This window comes from Galeopterus variegatus, unplaced genomic scaffold (assembly GCF_000696425.1).
Source record: "Galeopterus variegatus unplaced genomic scaffold, G_variegatus-3.0.2 Scaffold528, whole genome shotgun sequence".
Classification (NCBI taxonomy): Eukaryota; Metazoa; Chordata; class Mammalia; order Dermoptera; family Cynocephalidae; genus Galeopterus; species Galeopterus variegatus.
This window is the reverse complement of record NW_007726639.1, coordinates 492,721-504,995: the sequence shown is the minus strand read 5'-3', so window position 1 is coordinate 504,995 and position 12,275 is coordinate 492,721. Positions and strand designations below refer to the sequence as shown.

General features: G+C 55.0%; 1 protein-coding gene across 1 annotated transcript in view; it reads left to right on the top strand.

Annotated features, from left to right (window-relative positions):
- EFNB1 (ephrin-B1) overlaps positions 1–11,561 on the top strand; it is a 13,998-nt gene extending 2,437 nt beyond the window's left edge. The window contains exons 2-5 of the mRNA XM_008569779.1: positions 7,990–8,267; positions 9,100–9,192; positions 9,375–9,503; positions 9,647–11,561. Coding sequence (XP_008568001.1) covers positions 7,990–8,267; positions 9,100–9,192; positions 9,375–9,503; positions 9,647–10,059 — 913 coding nt within the window. The 3' untranslated portion in view covers positions 10,060–11,561. The remainder of the gene's footprint in view (positions 1–7,989; positions 8,268–9,099; positions 9,193–9,374; positions 9,504–9,646) is intronic.
- Positions 11,562–12,275: the final 714 nt, after the last annotated feature.

Sequence of the window (12,275 nt, the reverse complement as noted above, 5' to 3'; positions counted from 1 at the left end):
TTTTTTTTTTTTTTTTTTCCCCTTTCCCCTCCCCCCCCCCCCCCCAAACAACACACATACCTTTCAGGGCGGTGGCTCAGTGGGTTTCTGGGTTGTTAGTGGGGAGTCTCTGGGGCTGTTGTGATCTCTAGACCTTTCTCTCTTTTGGCATCCAGGACTTGAGTTGGAACCCAGGTCAAAATCTCTCTTCCTCCCCGTTTTCTGGAGTTCCTGGCAGTGTGTGGACAACCTCACTTAGTGAGAAACTGGGGGGCCTTGACCTGCCCCAACCGTGCTCTCCGATTCCTGTATCTGGAATTTCTTCCTGTCCACTCTTGCTGGGCTCCCTGCTAACTTCCCAGGCTCCTGCCTGCCTTGGCCTTTTGGGTCCAGGGGCAGTGTATCTCTCAGCCCTGGAGTGGGAGAAGGCAGCTTCTTTAGTTCTCTTCTCCTTGGGTAAAGGTAGGGTCCTATTACTGGTGGGTGGGATGGCTAAACCAGGGTCAGGGTGGAGGGCTCCCCCCGTACAAGGAAAGAGATTGGCGAGAATTTCTCCCCTTGAAGCCAAAGTGGGTGAAGCACTCTCCTAACAGCAGAGGCTCAAAATGGTCTGGGGACCCTGGACTGCTGAGCCCAGGGGGAAAGGTTATGAAGTGCCCAGTTCCCCCCTGTAAGGGTGGAGGCTGGAAATGCTCTCTCTTCAGCCAGGAGAGTTGAAATCCGCCTGGGGTAGCCCATCATAGGGGCTCATGGGAGTGACCTAATTGCTCTCTCTGGTCTCTAACCAGAGATAGCATGCAGCTCCACAGCTGGAAAGGAGCCCTCCTGCAGAGTTGGGGGTAGTTGCTGGGAGAAACAAGATCTATCTGAGATTCCCCCTTTTTGTGTTCTGAGCCTTTAGCGTTCTGGACCTGTTAACAGGTTTTGAGAGGTTGTATCCCCTCTGCTCCCCTCCCCATCACCTCTAATTGAGGGCAGGCATCCTGGAGTGGGGGTAGGGGGCTGAGGACTCAATAGAACCTGCCCGAATTCCATCTTGTAATGGAGCAGATCCTGGGAATGGTCGGGGACTGATCCTGGTAGCCACCCCCCCCCCGCCCTAGTACCATCTGCGCTCAGGGGTCTGGAATGCAGCCGCCGTCTGTGTGTGTTGGCGTGTGGTGGGGAGGGGACAGGAGGACAGGAGGGAGGCACTGCCCTCAGCTCGACTCTGGGGGCTGCCTCTGCCACCCCGCCCAACCCTCAGGCTGCCACAGCCTTTCAAATCAACAGTCCTGCTCTGTCTCTCTCCCTCTGTGCCTCCTGCCAGAGTTCTTCCTCTCAGGCCCGTGGCGGTTCACCCTCTCACACCCTCCATGAGCAGCGAGCCACCCCCCCCCCCGCCCTAGTACCATCTACGCTCAGGGGTCTGGAATGCAGCCGCCGTCTGTGTGTGTTGGCGTGTGGTGGGGAGGGGACAGGAGGACAGGAGGGAGGCACTGCCCTCAGCTCGACTCTGGGGGCTGCCTCTGCCACCCCGCCCAACCCTCAGGCTGCCACAGCCTTTCAAATCAACAGTCCTGCTCTGTCTCTCTCCCTCTGTGCCTCCTGCCAGAGTTCTTCCTCTCAGGCCCGTGGCGGTTCACCCTCTCACACCCTCCATGAGCAGCGCTCACCTCCCCACTCCAGCTAGGCTTGCCTGCTCTCCCTCTTTCTCAGTCGCTCTCACTCTTAGTCACTCTCTGCTTCTTTTTCTCAAGTCCTTTTGTTTCTCACACATGCCTGTGCTCTCCCTCACAGGCTCATTTTCTCTCTTCCCTCCCCTCTTCCTCTCCCAGCTTTTGGTCTCTCTCTTCAGCCCTGTTAGGAGCTGGCAACCGCCCCCCCCCCAAAAAAAATCTCCCAGTGCCTATAAACCCTGCTTAATTGCTTCCTCTTTGGGAAAAAAAAAATCAAAATAAAGAAGTGGTGGGGCTGGGTGGTCTGCTTCCAGGTTCCAGGGCGAGTGCAGCCCCTGCCCTGACTGAGAAGGGGAGCTGGAAGGGCGGGCTCAAAACTCCCAGCCTCGTTACCAAGTTGGTACTGGGGCCTTCCGGGGTGGTAGTTCCTGGGTGGCAAGAACTTCTGCCTCCTTGGGGATTTGCCCCATGAGCACAGGCTGGGGAGATGGGGTTGGTCTTGCTGGAGTTAGGCAGGAACCAGAGTGTGTGCGTGCCTGGGGCCGGGAGGGGGGACTGTGATCGAAATGGTCCCAGGGCAGCCCCCTCCCCCAGCCTCTTCTCTCCCCTGGGGAGCTTGGGGCAGCCGGCAGGCCTCATACTTGAGTCCTCAGCCAAGTCCAGCTGCTGCAGTTCAGTCTCTCGGTCCTGTTCTGACTCCTTCCTGCCCCCCACTCAGGTTCCCCCACCTCCAGGGAGTGGGAATGTGCCTGAGATCACGTTACAAACCTTCCCTACAAGGGGATGGGGGTAGGGGTGGGGGGTTCATCTTGGCATCCAGGACCCTTGACTGCAGCATGGGTGGGGGCAGCTGCAGACCCCAACCCATGCTTGCCTGCTACAGGCCAAACTGTTGGCCCCAGCCCCGCACAGCTGTTCCAGCTCACAGTCCTGGGGAGGCCAGCTCAGGGGGCCCCTTTCCGGGGTGGCTAGGGACCTGACCTCTTCTACTCTGTAGCTAATTAGCCACAGGTGGAGACTTGAGAGTGATAGGAACCCAGCAACTCCTGAAGTTCCCTCTTCTCCTGCCTCCCCACCCCCTCCTAGGGCAGCCAGGCAAGGGCAAGTAAGGCTGGGGTGGGGACTGAGTTGAGGGTTCCCTTTCTTCCCTCAGTCTCTCTGTTGTCTCATCAGCTCAGGTGAATGGGGATGGGTGGGCCCTAGATTGTACTGTGCATCACTGTTTTCTGTGGTTAGGACCATATGGAGAGTGGGCCAGCCGGGAGGCTTCTGGTTGCCATGAGAACACCAGGTTTGGGGGAGGGTCCACGCTGTGATTATTAGGGGAGCTGAGGTGGGGGGATACTCATCAGTCACCTTCTGGGTTCCTTGCCCCATGGAGCATGGCAGCCCTTGCTGGGTGCGCTTTTGTGGTCGTTGTTTGGAGTTGGGGTGCTGGCAGCCAGAAGTGTAGTAAGCTCCTTCAGCTTTTTAATTCTAAGTGATGCTGTGTTTGGCATACTAACTCATAGGCAGCACCTTGCTCCTTACAAGGCATTCTCCTACATGACCTCATCAGATGCTCCTGACAGCCCTGGGAAGTACTATTGGCCCCATTTTTCCAGATAAGAGGCATGTGTCCAGACAAGGGAAGTGACTCGGTTATGGTCAGTCAGTGACTTGTCTAAGGGGACAGAGCTGTGCTATATGTCATTCTTTCCACACCAGCCTGCTGCCTTGGAATCTATGGGAAATGGGAATTCAAGGTGGGGTTTGGGAAAAGGTGCTGGCCCCTGCCCCTGGGTTCCCCTCTCACCTCACAGATGTGCATGCATCTTTCCTTGTGACTCAGGCCCTGCCTGTGTAGGGTGAGCAGTGCTCTGGCTTCCTCATCTGACTTTGCTAGGCCTACCTCTGAGGGCAGCCTGCTCCGGTGACCTGAACTAGAGGCAGCCAACTCACTGCCTGGCACCCTTCTCCCTGAGCTCTGAGTAGCACCTTTGGTTCTTCTCTGGGCCAGGAATCTGTCTTCCTCTCAGGGGCCCCACAGAAAGCAGACAATGGAGAGAAGAGGTTAAACCCCAATGGATGCTAGCTTTGTCCAGGTGGGGCAGAGAGAAGGGCATGGTTCAGTGTAGGTGGGGAGGGTGACTTCCTCTGGGACTCTCCTGGCTTCCCTGCCTCCGACAGAGCTGTGTGTGTGCCAGGACCCAGCTGCTGTTCCTGCCCACCCACGCCTGGGCGGGCACTGCTGGGACACACCAGGCCTGCTCCTGCTGCCTCGGGGGTTGGGTGGAGCTGGAGGAGTGAAAGAGGAGCCTTTAATTTGGGGGCTCCCCACCCTAGCTGGGATGAGAGCAGACTTGAGCTCTGGCTTGGGGTCTATCCTCCACTGGCCACCCTGGGGGTGCAGGTGCAGTGGTAGTGGGGTCACCAAATCAAGGCCATGACTACAGTCTTCTACCAAACTTGGACTTGCGTGGCCTAGGACCAGGACCCCCTTCGGCCACTCTCTGACCACAAGTTACTAGAGCCTGAGGGAAGGGTGGAAGGGAAGGAAGTATAGACCTCATGGGAGGTGGGCAGCTTTCTGGGCATGACCTTCCCAGGTGCAAGCTCTCCTCTCCTGTAGATTGTATACATGAGAAGGGCTCATCTACACAAAAGAAGCATGGACTAGTGGAGGTGGTGGGGGGGGCAGTTGGTTTTTGACCAGTCCTGGGCCTTGTGGGCTACTGTCTCCAGACCCTCCAGACATTCCATATCCCAGGATCCTTTTTAGCAGTCATGATGGTAGCTCAGTAGAAAGGCTGAGGGAGGGACTTGGGCTAGGGTGGAGGGGAAGAGGCAGGCCACAAGACAGAGCTGGAATAGCCCAGGCTGTCTCCCCCAAGTCCTTTTACTCCCTGGGGTGGCTCCCTGGGGTCCCAGGGATATCAGAGTCTAGGGAGAGAAGGCCTCAGGGGTTACCATGGTGACCTGCTTTAGGCTTCCTGCTGGGCGATGTCAATCCCCTTATTTTCCAGAAAAGGTCTTTGGGGGTGGCCCCAGGCAGGAAATTTTGGCTTGATAATGGTGTGTGGGGGTGTGGGGGGGGGAGTAGTAGTTTTTGAAAGGTGGAAGTTAAAGAGTTTAACTTGGGGATGATCTTCTCCTCTTCCTTTGCCTACTCCTAACCTGGTGAGCAAGAGGGGAGACCTGTAGGGTCTTCCTGTAAAGTCTGACTAGTGTTATGCCTGGCTTTGGGCTTCACTTTCATTGGCTACATACCCACCCCTTTTTGGGGCTCACCACTTTCTTGGGCTTCTCACAGGCCAAGATGAGGTTTGCCCAATGGTGGGGAAAATGCTAAGAAGGCACCAGCATGGGAGGTCAGGGTTGGGGAAGGCGGGTCTCATCGGGCTCCTCTCCCTTCTGCATTTTAGAGGAAGGTGAGTTTCCCTCTGCCAGCTGCTATGCAAATGACCTGATGAATATTTATGAAGTCTGTTCACTGAGGTTGAAGAGAGTCTGAGGAGTGTTGGGGGCAATAGTTCTCTATTCTTCCCCCTCCACCACCATGTAGACATCTGTTTCCTCAATGTCTCCAGGTTCAAGGTAGAACCCCAAGTAGCTAGAAGCCCTGTTCCAGGGCTTTGGAGCCTGGGTGGCAATGGGAGACTGCACTCGGGGCAAATGAGACTACCTGGTTACCAAGACTTACCTTAAGCCAGGGCTAAGTGGTTAGAAAGGTGAGCTGGCCTGTCTCCCTTTCCGCCCTCTGTGTAGCTGCATATATATGTCTTGTTGAGGTGCAGTGGTACAAGGATTGGGCCAATGTTTTAGATCCTCTTAGACAGCTAGAGGTTACCATCCTGGGTGGGTTTAGGCCCCTGGAGTTGGCTTTGAGCACCTCTTTTCAATAGGAACATTCATCTGATCACATGAGGGGCCTGGACTTGGTAGGTCTCTAAGGTTCGCTGTGGCTCTAAGGTGTTAGAAGTTGTCTAATCCTGCCATCTGGACAGAACCAGTGTGAGGATTGGAAAGTGAAAAATGCCTGGGAAATTGTAGAGGCTTTGGTAAAACGTGTTGGCTTTGTATGGTGTATGGGGTGGGAGCATTCCCTCTTGAATGTTTATATTTGAAAGGCCTGCTGCCTTTATGGCCCCTGTAGAGCAGTAAAGTTAGGTACCAAGGGGAAGGCCATTTTGTTCTGGTTTTTACTCTCCTGCACATCAAGATGGAAGCTTCCAGCTTGGTGGAGCCTCGCTCAACATGGAGGGAGGCTGCTTTTTTTTTTTTAATCTACTTCATCCACTTGGTAAATTCCCCTACTTACCTACTTGGGTAACATTTCCCTCCTTTGGGTGAGGACACAGTTTGACAACGTAAAGGCATTTGCCCAGAGCTTCTAGTAGGCCCACATTGCTTATTGTCCCCACTGTGTAACATACCCTCTGAAATGGAACCACTCTCTTCCCAGACAATTGCAGTAGCCTGGGAACTGGTGTTCTTCACCAGGGCAGCTGCACGACAATGTCAGCTTCATTCTCTTTAAGCACTGCCTTCAGCCTCATTGTCCTTCCTGCTAGAGGGTCTGTCACCAGTGGTATGAAACCTACACTGCTGCTTGTGACCCTCGAGGCCTTTCAGTGTGGCCCCAGCTGATCTTCTCTACCTCTGCTTCTGTTCCTCTCTGCCCATTCCCAGCCCAGCTGGACTGATCGCTGGCCTGGGTTTTGTGTCCCTGCCAATGCTGTCCACTCTTGCTGTGTGTTAACTTCTTATTCCTCTCCTAGGATCCACTTTCATCCTGCCCTTTCTGTGGAACCATCTCTGACCATCCTGGTCAGGCAAGCTGTCTCCTTCCTCTCCCTGCCTCCAGCCCTTGCTGTTTGAGCCACCATCCTCACACATAACCTACATATAGCCTGGTGCTGTCTATTGCTTGAGTGTGGGCCATTTACCTTTCTCACCCAAACCAGACAGTAAAGTCCTTGACAATGGGGCTGTATCTTCTCTTCCTATTTCCTCGCCAAGAAAAAAGACTGGGCTCATAGGTACTTAGTGTTAGGATATGACCACCTGCCTTTTGGCAGACTATTTCTAAGAAGCCAAACATGGTGCATACCTGCTGTGCGCTAGGGGCTCTCCATGTGTTGCCTTGTCTCCCCTCCACAACCCTGGGAGGTAGGGCACTTACCAGCCCCAGTTTCTAAGTGAGGAACTGAAGCTCAAGGAGATCTGGCAGCTCATCCCAGGCCTCAGAGCTGGTAAGGGCCTAGCTTTGGAATCTGATTCCAAAGTCTTTGTTCTTTTTCCTCCATGGTATTACTGCCTTGCTCTCAGGTCCTTCCTGCCTAGCCTCCAAAATGGCCAGCAGAGCACCACTTTCTTACTGTATGCTTCAGCAAGAACAGAGTCATATGAATAAGTGGCCCTGGCCAGCTGACCTCCCTTGCTATGTCCCAGTGCCTGGCTTTCTGGATTAGAACAGAAGAGTAGCTCAAAGGGTACTTGTCCAGATCTTCTCAGGATCTGGAGTAGGAGCATTGAGGATGGGAGGGGTCGGAATACAGAGAAGTGGGGGTCCTGGGGTTCTATCTTCTGTGATCTGTTCTCACTGGTTAGGCCCTTTCTCCCCTCCTTCTGTTCCTCTTAGGAGTGAGACTGGTCAAGTCTGGGGAATCCAGGCCCTTGCATTATGGGGATGGGGTGGGTCACCAGTAGGACACTGGCCAGTGGGAATGGGGATAGTTGGGTGGAACTGCACCTGGCCAGAGACTATGACCATCATCCGTCGGCTCCAGGTAACATCTGTTTCTATCTCCTCATCATGCCCAGGATTAGGAAGGATGGAGGAGAAGACAGGGGTCCTAGACAGGTTAAGCTCCCCCAGCCTTTGGCTGGGAGCTGTGGGGGTGGTGGCTAAGGCATGTGTGAACTTGTTGTGTATCTGTGTGCATGCGTGTTTGTAGGGAAGGAGGTAGCAGCAGCCACGAAGGAATGCAAGTATGTTGGGGGATGGGGGGACAGGGCTGCCACCTCCAGGCAGCCTGGTCCTGACACCTTGGTACCCAGCCCACTGGCCACGTCAGCCCCCTGCGGAAATGCCACATTAGGACAAAGGGCTCCCCCAGTGAAGCAGTGCCCCACCCTGCCAAGCAGTCAAAGCCAGGCAGCCTTGCCCATGAGCCACCCCTTCCACACCCTGCTGGCAGTGTGGTTCTCTCTCCCCACCCCCAGACTGAGGATGGAGGAAGGGCAGAAGGCCTACTCTCACCATCTCCACCCAGTAGGCCCAGCCTGGCCCTCACTGTCCACTCCCCTGGTTCTAGGATGGCCTGGGCCCCCTAACCCTGAGGCTGTCCATCTCCTTCCTCCTGGGCAGGTTCCTGAGTGGGAAGGGCTTGGTGATCTACCCGAAGATCGGAGACAAGCTGGACATCATCTGCCCCCGAGCAGAAGCAGGGCGGCCCTATGAGTACTACAAGCTGTACCTGGTGCGGCCTGAGCAGGCAGCTGCCTGCAGCACTGTGCTCGACCCCAATGTGCTGGTCACCTGCAACAGGCCAGAGCAGGAAATCCGCTTTACCATCAAGTTCCAGGAGTTCAGCCCCAACTACATGGGCCTGGAGTTCAAGAAACACCATGATTACTACATTACCTGTGAGTCCCCGCCCATCGTGTGGCTCTTGCCCTGGGCTTAACTCTCTCCTATAGCAGTAGGAGCTTCTAAATGCTGCAATGATACTGCACAACAGTTAAGGCCCTTCCTGATCTGATCCCCTTTGAAGACTGGCATGCTCTCTCCTCCCGGGCTGTCCTTGGAATTCTGGCCCCAACATTCACCAAGCGGCCTGCCATCAGCTCACCTTGGTTGCAGGGGTTGGGTGAGAGAGGCCTCCAATTCACATCTCTTTCTCTCCTATTTTCTTTGCCCACCCAAGATCTATGGGAATGGCATAGTTAACAGAGCCCTTTGGGATCAGCCACCTGTTCATCTTTCTTCTTCATGGGAAACTGAGGTCCAAGAGGAAACTGAGGTCCAAGAGGAGAAGGGGATTCTCGGCTTAGATCATACAGGGAGTTAGGGATAGGATTGGTACTTCAATGCATTTCTCCTGATCCCTAAACCATATTCCTTCCGGTCTATGTAGAAGCCTCCCTCATGGTGCCATTTCTGACTGCTTTGCCTCTGAGCAACATTTCCCAATGAGAAGGCACATCTTATTGTTGCCACTGAGAAAAGAGGAACCAAGGCCAGGTCACGATAGAGGAACAGTGCCCCTGGGGAGGGGGCTAGTTCTTGGCCTGAGCTGGGCCGAGCTGCTCTGTTCCTAGTGGGAAGGAGGGAAGTAGAAAGGTTCATAGGTAGGTGAGAGCTGCTTGCCACTCCTGACTGCCAGTTCTATCCCTGCTGGTTGAGGCAGCACTATGGTTTCTGGGTGATGCTAGCAGACCTTTCTCTCTTCCTGACTTCTCTGGCCTCTTCCTACAGCGACATCCAATGGGAGCCTGGAGGGGCTGGAGAACCGGGAGGGAGGTGTGTGCCGAACACGCACCATGAAGATTGTCATGAAGGTTGGGCAAGGTGAGTGCCCAGTCTGAGGGCCCCCCAGTTAGGTCTCTGGAACAGATGTTCCTGACTAGGTGTGGGTGTGTTGGGAGTGGAGAAGGGGCAATAGGGTTCAAGTGTCTGGGATCCAGTATCCCGGCCATTCTTGGCCCACCCTAGATGATTCTTGTCCCCACCTGTCCTCTCCCTGCCCTCAGATCCCAATGCTGTGACGCCTGAGCAACTGACGACCAGCCGGCCCAGCAAGGAGGCAGACAACACTGTCAAGATGGCCACACAGGTCCCTGGAGGTCGGGGCTCCCTGGGTGACTCTGATGGCAAGCATGGTGAGTATATAAGTGTTTCCAGGAGGGCAGAAACCATTGCTTGGTCACCCTCTCAGGCCCTCTCTCTGAAGACATGCAGGCCCAGCCTGAGATCTGCCATGTGTCTCTGGGACCCCTGGCTGACCATTCCTTCCCTTCCCCAGAGACTGTGAATCAGGAAGAGAAGAGCGGCCCAGGTGCGAGTGGGGGTGGCAGTGGGGACCCTGACAGCTTCTTCAACTCCAAGGTGGCATTGTTCGCGGCCGTTGGTGCAGGCTGCGTCATCTTCCTGCTCATCATCATCTTCCTGACAGTTCTACTACTAAAGCTGCGCAAGCGGCACCGCAAGCACACACAGCAGCGGGCGGCCGCCCTCTCGCTCAGCACCCTGGCCAGTCCCAAGGGGGGTAGTGGCACGGCGGGCACTGAGCCCAGCGACATCATCATCCCCTTACGGACTACAGAGAACAACTATTGCCCCCACTATGAGAAGGTGAGTGGGGACTACGGGCACCCTGTCTACATCGTCCAGGAGATGCCACCCCAGAGCCCGGCGAACATCTACTATAAGGTCTGAGTGCCTGGCGCAGCCTTGGGCCCCTGAGGGACAGTCAGCCTGGACCGGACCTCTCCTTTCTCCCCCATGCCCCCTCCCCTTGCCAGCTGTGCCCACCTTTGTATTTAGTTTTGTAGTTTCTTGGCTTTTATAATCCCCCTTTTTCCCTGCCCCCCTGGGCTTTGGAGGGGGTGCTTGTGCCCCTAACCCCCACGCTCTTGTGCCTTCCCCCTCTGGCCGGGCCTCTGGGCTCTGTGGGGGCACCCCTTCTTGGAGGGCAGGGTTGGACGCTGATGGACAGCCGGCAGGGAGACAGCCCCCTGGCCCTGCCCCCTTCCTCACCCCTTTTCCCTCTTCCCAGGACTGCTTGTCCGCTATCATCACTGTTTTTAATGCTTTTGTGTTCATTTTTTAGCTGTCAACTCATTTTCATCTGTTTTTTGAAGAAAAATGTAAAAATGTAAAAGGCAGCCCCTTCCCAGGCTTTCTGAACCTAGCCCAACCCAGTATAAGAGGGCCTGGGGCAGGATGTGGCCAGCCAGGAAGCATAGGATGGCATTTCTTTTATAGACTCCTTGGTATTTCTTGAGGGGGAGGGCAAGCCAGGGATGTTCCTGCCCGTGAGGGAAGACGAGAGTGCCATTGGGCAAGGTGTCCCACCTTCCCCTCCTGACCCTCCTTCTACAAGGCTGATCTTGGCAATGCGGTAGTGGCTGCCACCCTTCCACCAAAAAAAAAAAAAAAAAAAAAAGTCCCTTCCTTATGGGATTCCTGGGCATCTCCTGCCTCCCTTACTCTCACAGTAATTAATGTCTTAATTGGCTGTTGCCTGGGGAACAGGAGAGCTGCTGAAGGCAGATGACCTCATGGGGGGTGGAGGGAGGTGAGGTGCCCAGGTGGCTATTTGCCCTGCAGAGCTGGGAGTTCCCCCTCCCCCCGCCCTGTTCTCTCCTCACCTTTGGCATCCTTTGGCCTGGTGGGGAAACAGAGGCCCAGGGCAGAGACCTAAGCGGGTATAAGGCCAGGTGGCCTGCTCCTTTTCTGGGCTCTAGCACAGGTGGGTGTCCCCACCCAACCCAGCTCCCTCTGGCCCCTCAGTCTTGGGCTGGGGCCTGGAAAGAGGAAGAGGCTGCCTGGGCCTGGACCAGCCCACTGTGCACTTTGACCCCGGCTCCTTGCCAGCACGGCTGCTAACAGACTGCCACTTGAGTGCGCCTTGCAGAAACTCTCAGAATGGCCATGGAAGGAGCTGGGCCCTATACCATCCACCTCCACACTGCCTCCTGGCCAGCTGCCCACCTCAGTGCCAGGTGGGAGAGGGAGCAGAACAGCCAGCCCCTTCCAGGTGGCAGTCGGAAGGGTTTTTTGTTTTTGTTTCTGTTGCCATTTGTGTAAATACTAGTCTTTTTGGAAAAAAATAATGTAAAGATGTTTTGTATAAACTCTGAATTATTTTCTTGTTGCTTTTTTCTTAGAAAAAAATGAGAACTAAAAAAAAAAAAAAAATTAACCACATCGAGAAATGGGTGTAAAATGGTGTCATGATGTTGAGGAATGGAGTGTGTGCGTGTGTATGTGTGTGTGTGTGTGTGTGCACATCTGTGTGAGATTTTCTGTGCCCAAACCACTGGTGATCAGGGCAGGTATGGGAAGAGGGTGGCTGTCCTAGTGGAGCAAGAGGTTTCAAGTGCCCTGCATCCCTCCTGCTGCTCTGCACCATGCCCCCAGCTTTCTCTGTCCTCTTGTTCTGTCATGGAACCTGGGACCATTTCAGCCTGTCTATCCAGTAACCTCTGGGATAGGCCATGGGCATCTGCCCAGTCTGGCACCAGGCTCAGCTAGAGAAGGTTGATGGGGGAGCAGGTGTTCTCATGGGGACCGGGATGTGTCTGCAAGTACTGCCACCATCTGGCTGGGGCTAGATCTGGGGCTAGATCTGGGGCCTGCTGGCAGGCCCAGCCCTGCTCTGCCTCTGGATACCTGGAGGTGGATAGAAATAACTTCCCAAGAGCGGAGCCTCAGCTGCGGCCCATTGGGGACTGGGGCTGCTTCAGGCTGCCCAGTTCATCTCTCAGCCAGAAGAATATTCCTTTTCCTGTCTTTAGAGCCACACCAGAGCCACTACCCTGGCATACTTGGGGGCTTCTGGCTGGCAGTCAAAGCCCTCAAGCTAGAGCAGTCCTGAGCACCAGGTCTCCCTCCCACAGTCTGATAAGTAACTTGCTCAGGTCAGAAAG